The sequence below is a fragment of the Pygocentrus nattereri genome, chromosome 6, assembly GCF_015220715.1.
Source record: "Pygocentrus nattereri isolate fPygNat1 chromosome 6, fPygNat1.pri, whole genome shotgun sequence".
Taxonomy (NCBI): domain Eukaryota; kingdom Metazoa; phylum Chordata; class Actinopteri; order Characiformes; family Serrasalmidae; genus Pygocentrus; species Pygocentrus nattereri.
Window position 1 is genome coordinate 2,378,695 of NC_051216.1, and position 14,006 is coordinate 2,392,700.

The window sequence follows — 14,006 nt, forward strand, 5'->3', positions numbered from 1 at the left end:
GATCCCTAGACCACACAAGCCCTTCTGCCGCGACAAGGCCCCGATCCACCATGAAAAATGGGCACAGAATACATGTATCCTCGCTGGGATGGGGTCACCGGAACCTACACCTCGAGCCAGGTCTGGGGGTAGTGTCCCCTGGAGAACGCCTGGTGGCCGGGCATCCCACATAACCCGGCCAGGCTCAGCCCAAAGAGGCAACATGGGGGGGACCATGTGGGCCCACCACCCGCAAGGTCCAGCATGGGGGAGCGGTGCAGTGCTGCACAGGCAGTGGGAGATTGCAGTGGGGCCCTTGGCGGCCTAGGCCCTTGCGGCAGAAACTGGCTCTTGGCACGTGGAATCTAATCTCACTGGCGAAGGAGCCAGAGCTTGTGTGGGAGGTTGAGAGTTACCAACTAGATATAGTTGGGCTCACCTCCACCCACAGTGTTGGCTGTGGAACCAAACTCCTTGATAGGGGTTGGTCCCTCTCCTACTCAGGGGTTGCACAGGGTGAGAGGCGCTTGGTGGGAGTGGGGATACTCACGAGTCCCCTGCTGTCAGCCATGCAGCTGGAGTTTGTCCCGGTGGACGAGAGGGTCGCCTCAATGCAAATCGCAGAGAGGAAAACTGTTACTGTTGTGTGTGCTTATGCACCAAACAACAAGTCAGAGTATTCGGCCTTCTTGGAGCGAATACTTGAGTCAGACTCCTTGAGTCAGAGGTCAATCAGCGACTTTGCTGTCGTTTCATCTGACTTGGGACCATATGTTCTGGACACTTGGGTAAAGAGAGGTGCTGAGCTGTCAACTGATCACCATCTGGGAGTGAGTTGGATCAGATGGCAAGGAAAATTGATGGTCAGACCCAGTAGACCCAAACAAATAGTGAGGGTGTGCTGGGAATGACTATCGGAGGCCCCTGTTCGGAATGATTTCAACTCCCACCTCCGGGAGAGCTTTTCTCATGTCCCGGGGAAGGTAGGTGACATGGAGTCTGAATGGACCCTGTTCAAAATCTCCACAACCCTGTTCAAAACTTCCAAAACATTGTGGAAGCTGCCAGGCATAGCTGTGGCCAAAAGCTTGTGGGCGCCTGTCGGGGCGGTAACCCAAGAATCCTCTGGTCGACACCAGTGGTAAGGGAGGCCGTCAAGCTGAAGAAAGAGGCCTTTAGGGACTGGATGGCCTGAAGGACCCCCGACTCAGCAGAGAGGTACCAACAGGCAAAAAAGGTGACCGCCGCAATGGTGGCAGAAGCAAAATCCAGGGCGTGGGAGGATTTTGGCGAAGCCATGGAAAAAGACCTTTGGTTGGCTTCAAGGAGGTTCTGGACAACTGTCCGGTGACTCCTGAGTGATCGGGGTGGCTGCGCCCAAGCTGTATTCGGCAAGGGTGGAGAAACTCTGACTTCAAATGAGGATATTGTCGGTCGGTGGAAGGAGCACTTTGAAGGATTCCTTAATCTGGGAGACATGCCTCCCTCACAGGAGTCAGGGCTGGAGGCCTCTGGCCTGTCAGGCTCCATTTCCCTGGTGGAGGTCACTGAGGTAGTTGGCAAGCTCTTCAGTGGCAAGGCACTGGGGGTGGATGAGATTCATCTGGAGATCCTTAAGGCTCTGGATATTGTGGGGCTGTTGTGGCTGACGCGCCTCTGTAATATTGCTTGTACCTCAGGAACAGTACCCTTGGACTGGCAGACTGGAGTGGTGGTCCCCATTTTTTAAAAAAGGGACTGGAGGGTGTGTGCCAACTATCAGGGTATCACGCTGCTCAGCCCCCCTATGAAAGTCTATGCCAAGGTGCTGGAAAGGAGACTCCGACAGATAGTTGAACCTCAGATTGAGGAGGAACACTGCGGATTCCGTCCCGGCCGTGGAACAATGGACCAGCTTTTCACCATCTTGCAGATTGTTGAGGGGGCATGGGAGTTTGCCAACCCAGTCTACATGCGTTTTGTGGATTTGAAGATGGCTTAAGACAGGGTTCCCCAAGATATCTTGTGGGAGGTCCTCCGGGAGTATGGGGTACCGAGGCTACCACGCCGGGCCATTTGATCTCTGTACTCCCAGAGTGAGAGCTGTGTTCATATACTCAGCATTTAGTCAGACCCTTTCAGTATTAGCGTTGGGCTCCGGCAGGGTTGTGCCCTGTCTCCACTCCTGTTCATGATATTCATGGACAGAGTGTCAAGGCCAAGGTCAGGAGGGCATTATGTGTGGAGGCCAGAGGGTGGCGTCTCTGCTATTTGCAGACGATGTTGTTCTGGCTGAATCACATGGATGCCTCCAGCGCTCACTGGAGCAGTTTGCAGCTGAGTGTGACGCGGTTGGGTTGCGGATCAGCACCTCCAAATGAGTCCATGGTCTTAGTCCGGAAAAGGATGGCATGCCCACTCCAGGTAAGGGGAAAGGACTTGCCCAGGTGGAGAAGTTTAAGTATCTTGGGGTCTTGTTCACGAGTGATGGGAAGAGGGATTGTGAGATCGGCCGCAGGCTGGGACAGACAACAGCAGTAATGCGGTCACTGTAACAGACTGTAGTGGTGAAGAGGGAGCTGAGCCATAAGGCAAAACTCTCTGTGTACCGGTCGGTCTACATCCCAACCCTCACCTATGGTCATGAGCTGTGGGTAATGACCGAAAGAATGAGCCTCTTCGTGGGGTGGTGGAGCTCGGAGTAGAGCCGCTACTCCTCTGCATTGAGAGGAGCCAGCTGAAGTGGTTCGGGCATCTGATTCGGATGCCCCCTGGATGCCTCCCAGTGGAGGTGTACCAGGCACGGCCCACAGATATAAGGCCCCGGTGTCGTCCTAGGACCGCTGGAGGGATTACATCTCCAAGTTGGCCCGGGAACGGTTTGGAGTCCTTAGGAATGAGCTGGAGGAAGTTGTGGGGGACAGGGTCATCTGGGATTCTCTGCTCTCCCAACTGCTACCGCGACTCTATCTGGGTTAAGCGATGATAATAATATCCTCAAACCAGCTTACAAAAAAAAACTTCACTTGCAAATATTGATATCCTTATAAAACTAAGATGAAAATGTACTGGCAGGTATGTGACTATGATATTTGGTCCAATGCCTGCTGCTTATCTTGTGATAATTGTCTGTAGAAAATAATAGGACACACACTAGAACATGCTTCTATCCAAAATGAGAGTTAGAGCTTTTGTACAAAATAATTTAAATTTAAAAAAAGTATTTAAATGCTTAACTGTGTCAATATGAAGAAGACTGAGGTTAAGATGCCAGGAATGATAGTTAACTTTACCTTCGATGGAGAAGATGTTTAGATGGTGGAAGCTTTTGTCTACTCTGATCCATTATTAATAATAGAGGATTCAGTACTCAAGAAATACAACACAGATCAGCACTCAGCAGAACAAGGATGAAAGAGCTTAAAAGGATCTTTTAACGCAGCAATTTGTCTCTAGAAAGATCAGACTGTGGTCTTCTCTGTGCTTCTTTATCAATGTGAAAGCCGGGCAATAAACAACTGAGACAGGGAAAACATAGATGCCTTTGAGCTTTGGTGGTGGTGAAGACTTTGGTGTTAAGTGTAGGACTGGAATGTGCTGGACAGTGGAGCTCCAGGAACAGAGATGAGAAACTCAACTAAAACCAGATTTCCCAGTCTTGCAAGTTTGAAATTATATATATATATAAATAAAAACACACACACACACACAAACACTTAACTGCATATACATATACACATTTTATATATATGTACTTGAAATCATGTACTTGAGTTAAAGTAGAGACACCCAAGGTAAAATATTACTCCGGTAAGGCAAACACTGAAGGCAGGCAAACAGCAAATTTTCAGTTTAAGATTACTTTGTAAATTAGTTACAAGTTTAATAAAAACTTGCTTTAAACTCAGGATCACAAAGAAGTTTTCCTTTACTATGTTGATCTGCAGGACTCTGTTAATAGACATAAACTAACCAAAACTAATTTACTATAAAATGAAATGGTGTTTGTAGAAATTCAGAAAAAAGCCGCGTCAGTCTCGACTGCATATGTGGACATATTTCTATATTGAGCTCTATTTACACAAAGTTAGGTTAGTTCATCATTTATGTTGAACAGACTCTCCCAAAGTTTTACGCTGCTGCGCTGACGTTGAACCGCATGCTGCACTGGGTCGGTATGACCAACAGGTCAAAACCAGCTCTAAACAAAGTGACCGCCAGGCCCTGATTGGTGCTCTGGCTTTGCGCTTCTTTCGTTTTGACATGTTACGTTTTTATACACACAGAAACCAAAAGGAACGACAGATTTCTCAAAATGTAGGAGGAAAAAGTCGGATATTAGACTCTGAAATGTAGTGGAGTGAAAGGAAAAAGACTTCAGAACAGATACACCAAAAATACTAAAGTACAGAAACTCTTTACATTTACTCAGTTACTGTCCACCACTGATTATATATATGACAACAAATCAAACCTGTCATTACATAATGAGACAGGATCTCCTCAGGAGGAAACAGGTCAAAGACTCAAGAAAAATTTTAGGTCGTGTTGTCTTTTTTTGTTCTTTACAACACCAGGTCCAACAAAATCAACACAGGAAAGATGTGAAGGTGGGAAACAGAGATCAAGAGAGATGATCTGTCACACTTGTGGTTTATGATTTTGCTTAAGTGCAAAATAATGAATAAGCGAAATTCACACTGGTCTCTTGCCAAGCACACTTGGACAAAGTAGGTATACCCTAAGTATTTCTAATTCATTGTTACAACAAAAGCCTAGATGCTGACCAGGTGCAGCCAATCGTAAGGCTAGACAGCCACCTAGGGCCCCATGAAAATATAAATTAAAATATAAATTAGACAGGCTCTACATGTTGATGTTAAATAACGTATTCCAGTAAGTAAGCCGCTTCTCCTTCTGGGTCGCGTGGGGTGCTGGAGCCTATCCCAGCGGTCATCAGGCGGAAGGCAGGACACACCCTGAACAGGTCGCCAGTCCATCACAGGGCAGACAGACAAACAAACATACACATTCACACCTGGGGGTATTTACCATGTCCAGGTAGCCTGACTGCATGTCTTTGGACTGTGTGAGGAAGCCCACGCAGACACGGGGATAACATGCAAGCTCCACACAGAACCCAGAAAATCACACGAAAGTACTTTCTCTCTATAATGTAGATTATAACAATGGTCGGAGGGTAAGGCTGCATATACAGTGTGTGTATATATATATATATATATATATATATATATATATATATATATATATATATATATATATACACACACACACACACACACATACATACATACACACACACATACATACACACACACACTACATATGTTATATACATATAAACATTATAGAGAGAAAGTACTTTCGTGTGATTTTCCGGGTGCAGCAAAATAAACACAAAAATAGGGAAGAAAGCTTAAAAACTAAAAGCTTTTTTCAGTCCGAACAGAGCACTAAACAGGCTTAGCAGACTAATGCTAGTGTTAATGTTCGTGTTGACAGCTCCTGTATTCCTGTAAATCACTTATTCAGGCCCCAATGGTGACTATAGCACTGGTTCACAGACATAAACATAGATTCTTGCACATCACTGGATAAGATCAGTCATTGTGCAGGTCTAAGACATCCATCCTGGTGATGAAGTGAAGCAGTGATTCTCAGAAAGGTCCAAGAATTCGAATGCCCTCGAAAAAAAAAAAACAAAAAACAGTTCCATGACCATGAACAGCATCATCATGCATTCCGCCAATGAACACTGTGTTTTGAAGTGACTCATGCATCACAACCTGTCTCCTCCTTCTTAATGCACTTGTGTGTCTTTAATGTATTCCAATGTCTGAAGTTCTTCTCACAGTCTGAGCAATAGAACGGTTTATCTCCAGTGTGGATGCGCTGGTGTATTTGGAGATTACTCTGTTGGGTGAAGCTCCTCCCACAGTCTGAGCAGTAATACGGCTTCTCTCCTCTGTGAAGGCGCTGGTGTTTCTGCATGTTGCTGTGTTGATTGAAGCTCTTCCCACAGTCTGAGCACTGGAACGGCTTCTCTCCCGTGTGGATGCGCTGGTGGGACTGGAGGTTGCTCTGCTGGTTAAAGCTCTTCCCGCACTCTGAGCAGTGATAGGGCTTTTCTCCTGTGTGAATGCGGCGGTGTGACTGGAGATGACTCTGTATGAAGAAGCTCTTTCCGCACTCTGAGCAGTAATACGGTTTCTCTCCTGTGTGAAAGCGCTGGTGTTTCTGCAGATTACTCTGTTGAGTGAAGCTCTTTCCACACTCAGAACACTGATACGGTTTCTCCAACATATGAATGCACTGGTGCTTTTGGAGACTACTCTGCTGAGTGAAACTCTTCCCACACTCTGAGCAGACGTATGGCTTCTCTCCAGTGTGGATACGCTGGTGTGTCTTGAGGGAACCTCTGTTTTTAAACTTCTTCCCACACTCAGAGCAGTGGTGAGGTCTCTCCTTGGCTGTACTTTTTTGCATCCCGCCGTGAGCCATATCGATGTGGAGACTACCAGATGTTTGGTGGGTACTGGAGCTTCTTCTGGAGGCCATATTCTCATATTTCATCTCACCATTTCAGCAGAGTCTTGGTGGAATCAACTGATGTGTTTATGAAGGTGAATATACACTCTGTAGGAAAGTTCTGCAGGAGAAGACAAAGAACAGGACAGCGTTCATTCCTGGAAAACAAATACTCAGTGGTTCTGTCTCAGTTGCAGGGGATTCCTATGCTATAGTCGGGCAGTTACTAGGATGGTGTTTCTGTTTCCTCTACTTTAGCTGTGATTCAGATTTACATTTACTTTCCAAGACTTCATCACTGACTGCACAGTTTGTGTCTGTCTCACATTATTAAACTTCATAGTATTCAATCAGAATTTATTTTTATGTACGCTCTTAGGTTCTTTAGTAAAGACAGTGTTTCTACACAAAACAAGTTTCAAGTTTGTCATTTGCACAATATGTCAGGACATTCATGCACTGAAATGCTTGTGGTGAGGCTCAGATAATCCCTCTACTGTGAAAGTATAAAACAATTATGAATATATTAAATGAAACAAGATTATGGATGCTTAGAAATGCATGAATAAGGGATAGACAGACAGACAGATAGATAAAGAGATAGATAGGCAGATAGATAGATAGGTGGCTCAGATAATCATTCTACAGAAAGTAAATAAGTAAAATAAACAAATTGAAATAAACACAAAACATAAAGAAATACACATTTTAAAGTGACTTGAGTGACTCAGTGTTGTTCTTTAAGGTGGCTTAGTGTTAAGGTGTTATTGTCCATAGCAGAAACGGTATAATAATAATACTGACAGAGTGACTGAGTGAAGTGGTAGTTGGGGACGGACCCACAGCTTCACAGCTGGTTCAGACGCCTGACAGCCTGTGGGCAGAAACTGCTCCCACACCATGAACACTCAAAGAATCATCTGCATGCTTGAATGGGTCTTCAGATTATGGAGAGTGTGCTGTATATGGTTCTATATGACACCAAGATGTGTTCTTCTGTTGTTTATAAGCTTCACATCGTAACAGAAGAACCCTTTTGGTGCTAGGTAGAACCTTTTTTGGAGGATGGAATCATATGCAACACATTCTCCACCTGATGAACCTTTTCACCAAACAAAGAACCCTTTAAGCATACAGTCCAAATAGTTAAGCATGTTCACGGTTCTATATAGACTACTGTCTTTACTAAAGAACCCTTTCAGAACCACCTTTTGAAGAGTGTTATATATGTTCTTTTATTTAGAACATTTTTAAACATGGATGTATAGAGCACAAAAAAGGTTCTGCTATTATTAGAATGTCAAGCTTGTATATAAGAGAAAAGCCGTTTTTGGTGTTATATAAAATCCCATTGTCCATCAGCCTGAAGAACCCAGGGTGCAAATGGTTCTATAAAGATCCATGACCATTGCTAATAAACCCCCGAGTACCCGTGGTGAGTGGGTACTCTATCCATCCTCTTCTCCAAGGATCAATGAAGAACACACGGCAAACAAGAGGTAAAAAATCCTACCTTCATCACAGCTGACCAGAGCGGATCTTCTGCTTCTCCGTTTTATCGGGGCTGGAGAACCAGTTATAGGTGTAGCGCCCCCACTTGGACCGCAGGGGAACCACACTTGAGACACGTGAACACAGATGTTGTCAAGATTTTTTTATCCGCCCGCATTCAGACAAACCCCGCCTCCTGCGCAAGGATGGGCTAGCGCATCATAGAAACAGTCGCCGATTGGTCAGTTGAGAAGTCGTTTACATCCCCGTATTAACAGGCATCGACTCCTCTTACATAAACATAACAGACCATTACGAGGTTCTGCTGGTAGGACACCTTTAAATCCCATCAGAACCATCAACCACCAGATCCCGTCAGAACCATCAAACCATGAGAATCTTTTATGCTTTGATATCAGCCCATCAGGGAAACACAAAAAATACATTACAAAACCAACAGGAACCAACAGAACATCTATTTTTATTTGATTATTATTCAGCGCTGTAACAGTTTTATATTATAGCGTACCCAAAAAAAGAGATCCCTGCTGAAAACAATCATAAACCATTATGGTTCTGCTGGTTCCTGCTGGTGTCCAACAGTCTCTAATGGTATTCTGTATTTTCCTGATGGGTTGATACCACAGTGTAAAGGAATCTAATAGTTTAACAGGTGTTCTGGGACTGATTATAGATGCATTTCATGGTTTCCTAATGGTATCAAAAAGTGTCCTAAAAGAAACTAGTGGTCTCCGATCGTAACCATTAAGCCAATTCCCATTAAAAAGCAAAACCATTTTTTTTATCCTAATGGTTCTAATGGTATTTTAGCTGGGCTGTTTTCCACTCTTATTTTAAGCAAGCGTGTTTATGTTATTATGTAGAGCGTTATTGATTTAGAGACAATCTATTTGTATTGATCAGTTAGACACACTCAGCGTATATGCATGTCGCACTCTGGTCTTGGCATCAAATGATCTAAACAAAGTTTTCAGCAATTCAAAAGGATTTCCAATTTTGCGTGAGAGTATTACTTTGATGCAATGTTGAAGTTTTACAGTCTCGCCCGGGCTGAGCCCAGTATACAGCTGGGTCCTCAGCCCAGATCTGGCCCACACTGGAAAACAAGAAGTACTAACAATCCAAATCTGGCCCAACTACATTGTTGGTCCACAACATTCATGCCAGACTTGGCCCACAGATATAAACGTGGGGTAAAACTGGACACAGCTGTACAGCACCAGGACCTGTTCAGGCCCACATGTCTGACATCTGGTCAGTATTCAACCAGCGCTCACATATGCAGGCCTGAACCAGCCCCGGACTGTCTGCTATATGGGGCTGGTCTACAAAAGAACACCCTGATAAGCTGATCTGTCATGGATAAGTGAGAAAAAAAAGCAGCAACAAGGACATGTCGTCTGTGCTCAGTTCTCCAAAACCACGTGCAGTTTGTTTGCACATGCGTAGTTGTGAAATTATTGAAAAATCCTGAATACATTAAATGAAGCAAGATTAAATGGATGCTTAGAAATGCATGAATACGAGATAGAGAGATAGAGAGATAGATATCCCTGAGGGAAATTGCAGGGTTTCATTAGTAACACATATAATTACACATAAACTTACATAAATTATACAGAAAAATTGAAAACAGAAATTCATCTAGACAGAAGTTAAAATACAAGAGAAATAAAATAATAATAAAAGATCAAATAAGTATCAAATAATGACCAATCTGTCAACTTTTATTTGAACTTGGAGGTACACTCAGGTACATTTACACAGTGTAGAGAAGCTAAACAGTGACTCAACAAGTTCAAAAATGAATTCAAAAATAAAATTCAAATGAAATTTAAAACCAGCAAGAAAAAAAATCAACAAAGAAGATTCAAAGAAATTAAAGTAAGTAAAAGAGATAAAATATGTAATGAAAACAATACAAAAAAAAACAAGTAAAAAAAAATAATACAAAAAGAGAATAAGAAATACTAAAAAATGTTAAAAATAAAATTATTCAGTAGAATAGTAAAATAATATAGAACAGTGAAAAAACTAAGACCAAATAAAACAGCTGGAGGTGGTCAGACGTTAGAAGTTAAAAATGATGGAGTGACGCCAGCGAGTGGAACTTTATATTCCTCTAATGAACTCTGGTTGGTTGGTGTTCTGTAGGTAAAAGCAAACTCCCAAGCCTGACCGGTGACCTGGTCAGTGGAGCGAGTCTGATAAACACCATTATTTACAGACAGTGATGTGATATAATTAGGACCAATCTTTTATCCGTAGTGCGCAGTGAGGATTTCTGTATGGGTCTCCAGTGAGGAGTCTCAGAGCTGAGTGATGGACTGAATCTAGTGGTTCAAGGCCTCAAGTTCACCTACATTAGAATCGCTGTGCTGCCCACAGAATTTTCATTATCTGCTGATGTTGGCACAGCAATTTGCACTGCAAGGTGATTTTCCAAAAGCATCATTAAGGTGTAAATAACTATTGACCCATCAAAAACACTAATGACCATTTTTTACATAGAATAAAATAGAGAAAATAAGAAAATGTGATGACATATCTTTCACCCCTAGTGAGCTTCTTTTTCAGAGCCAAGATTCAAGTAAAACCATTGATTCCTGTTTGTTTTTTAAATATCAAGTGCAATTCAGGAAATATATTTGAATTTGATGCCAGCAAAAGTTGGGACGGGTTCATGTTTAGCACCGTGTTTCATCACCTCTTTTTAACAACACCCTGTAAGTGTTTGGCAAATGAGGAGACCAACTGCTGTAGTTTAGAGTATAATGTTTTACCGTTCTTGCTTGATGTAGAATTTCAGCTGCTCAACAATTCAGGGTTTACACAACTTTACCAGCCTTTTGTTTTTTTTTTAATGTGTTGCAATTTTAACATTTGATATATTTTTTCTGTACTATATTCAATTAAGTATAGGACTTAAATTATTGCCATATTACTGCATCTGTCTTTATTCATAATTTGCACAGTATCCCAACTTTTTTGGAAATTGGGTGTTAGAACCATTCCATGCTAAAATGGCTCTTTGCATGGTGAAATTGTTGAATGGTTCTGCACAGCACAAAATTGGGTTATTCTGTTGTTACAATGTCAAGCATGTAACAATAGCAGAACCCTTTATGGTGCTACATAGAACCATTTTCGAAAATGATTTATATACCATATATAATACATCTTCCTTCAACACGAAGAACGATTTAAGTACGCAAATGGTTCTATATAGAACTGATGTTTCTAAATAGAGCCATTCCCTTGAAGAACCATGTTTTTAAGAAAGCAGATATCTTTCAAGGTAACCTGGTCAAAACTGTTAATGAATCTCATGTTTTTTGATTTGACAACATCACATATCAGAATCGGTCAACTCCCTCTTGGTGCACTTATGGAGTTTAAAAGTATTCTGATGCCTGAAGTTCTTCCCACAGTCCGAGCAGTAATACGGTTTCTCTCCGGTGTGGATGCGCTGGTGGATTTGGAGATTAGCCTGTTGAGCAAAACTCTTCCCACACTCAGAGCAGTGAAACGGCCTCTCCCCTGTGTGGAGGCGCTGGTGATCCTGCAGATGATTCTGCTGGGTGAAGCTCTTGCCACACTCCGAGCAGTAAAATGGTTTCTCTCCTGTGTGAGTGCGCTTGTGTTTCTGGAGATGACTCCGCTGGGTAAAACTTTTCCCGCACTGGGAGCACTGAAACGGCTTTTCTCCTGTGTGAATACGCTGGTGCGACTGGAGAAGACTCGGAACAAAAAAGCTCTTCCCACAGTCCAAGCAGTGATAGGGTTTCTCTCCTGTGTGCATCCGCTGGTGTGATTGGAGATAACTCTGCCGACTGAAACTCTTCCCACAGTCTGAGCAGTGAAACAGTTTCACCAACATGTGAACATGCTGGTGTTTTTGGAGACTGCCCAGCTGAGTAAACCGCTTCCCGCACTCGGAACAGACGTACGGTTTCTCTCCAGTGTGAATGCGCTGGTGTATTTTGAGGGAACCTCCGCTTTTAAAGTTCTTTCCACACTCTGAGCAGTGGTGAGTCTTTTCTTTGGCTGTACTTTTTGGCATTCTCTCAGAACCTGCGTTAACATGGAGACTACCAGACGACACTTGCTGAGTATCCGGGCTTCTTCTGGATGCCATATTCTCATATTTTATCTCTTCGTTTCAGTGATGTGACAAGCTACTCTTGCTGATGTCCTGTGAAAGTTCTGCAGAAGAAGATTAGGACAGCACTCATTCCTGGAGACAGAAAAACGAAAGACAGTTATTCAGTGGTTTGTCCCTGTTGCGGGGATCCCTACATTACACTACTAGTCAAACAGTGGAATCACGATCTGTTTTGAGCTTTTTTCTAGATTCTACGCTATTTGTCGCACATATGGCCAAATATGAAAGCTGTGTTTGATTCCTGGTGCCGTCCACAGCCCATGAGAAAGCTCACCACACTATATTGGTCCTAATCCACTGAAATTTATAGACAAGTTTAAAATCAATACTGTGACTTACTAGCAACCAGTGTGGAGATCTTGTCTGACATAAGGCGAGTGAAGCTGCTGTCCTATTGAACAAACAACAGAATCTGGCAGTAAACTGGAGTCTGCTCACACAGATTAGTGTTACTGACTGTGGAGGTCAGACACAAAGCCATCGTTCCGCCTTGGTATATTCCCACCAGACATGCCATGTGTGATTTTAGCCTGTTTTAAGTGCACACAATCACAACTGCTTCCCCAATATGGGCGGAGACAAAGAGCCAGAAAAATGTGCTACTAAAGTCTATAAAGACTGACAGGTCAACCTGCTGGTTTCTCTAGCAGGGTAGTCAACTATCCATCAATAATACAAACAGGTTTTGTTTAGCATTTAGCTGCGTTTTGAGACTTGCACTGCAGAACAGTTACACACTGTCTGATTTAAACTACCCCATACAGATATCCGATATATGGCCATACATGCAGATACATCATAAAGGCTCAGGCATATATTACAAAATATATAAGCATCAAATATTGAACAAATATGCATAATACAGTGGCAAGAAAACGTATGTGAACCTTTTAGAATTGTATTGTTTTCTGCATTAATTTGTCATAAAACGTGATCTGATCCTCATCCAAGCCAAGCATATTGACAAATATAATGTGCCTAAAATAATAAAAATTCTGATCACTCATGTCTTCATTGAGAACAACCATAAAAACCTCATAGTGCTAGTGGATAGAGTATGTGAACCCTTGAGTTGATGACCTCAAAAAAAGCTAACTGGAGTCAGGTGTTGGTGTACCTGGAGTCTTGTTAAGGAAATGAGCTTGGAGGTGTGGACTAGAGCTACTTTCACTGATATGAACCACTCACACCTTTTGAGATTGCTCTGCAAGAAGGATATGTGTGTATGAGCCATGCCTTGCCAAAAAGAACTTTCAGAGGGTCTACGATCAAAAACTGTTGATTTACATAAAGTTCAAAGACTTTAGAAATTCAGCCATCTACAGTCAGGCAAGCAATCTACAAATGGAGACAATTTGGAACTGTGGCTACTCTGCCAAGAAGTGCGCACCCAGTCAAAATGACCCCAAGAGCACAAGAGACTCATCAATGAGGTAAAGAATCAACCCCAAGTGACAGATTTGAAGGCATCATTGGTGTTCATGAGTCTGTATTGCATAGAACCTTGATCAAGCAGGGGGTCTACGGCAGGACACCGTGAAGGAAGCCGCTGCTTACAAAAAAAGAACATTTCTGCACGCCTGAAGTTTGCAACAGAACACACTGACACACCACAACAATACTGGCAAAATGTTTTGTGGACAGAATAAACTAAGATTGACCTACATTTATGGCGTTTGGGAGACGCTCTAATCCAGTGCAATTTACAGTTTGATCATTTTACACAGGTAGGTGAAGGCAGTGTTGGGAGTCTTGCCCAAGGACACTTCTTGGTATAGTGTAGGGTGCCTGCCCAGGCAGGGACTGAACCTCAGTCTACAGT

The 14,006-nt window shown here is 43.0% G+C and overlaps 1 protein-coding gene across 1 annotated transcript in view; it reads right to left on the minus strand.

Moving 5' to 3' along the window:
* Window positions 1–5,250: 5,250 nt before the first annotated feature.
* The window catches only part of LOC108412658 (zinc finger protein 850-like), a 17,481-nt gene continuing 8,725 nt past the window's right edge, over window positions 5,251–14,006 (minus strand). Inside the window, exons 3-5 of the mRNA XM_037539002.1 lie at window positions 11,406–12,039; window positions 7,488–7,503; window positions 5,251–6,444 (exon numbers count right to left, since the gene is read on the minus strand). Of these exons, the coding sequence (XP_037394899.1) occupies window positions 5,752–6,444; window positions 7,488–7,503; window positions 11,406–12,039 (1,343 nt within the window). The 3' untranslated portion in view covers window positions 5,251–5,751. The remainder of the gene's footprint in view (window positions 6,445–7,487; window positions 7,504–11,405; window positions 12,040–14,006) is intronic.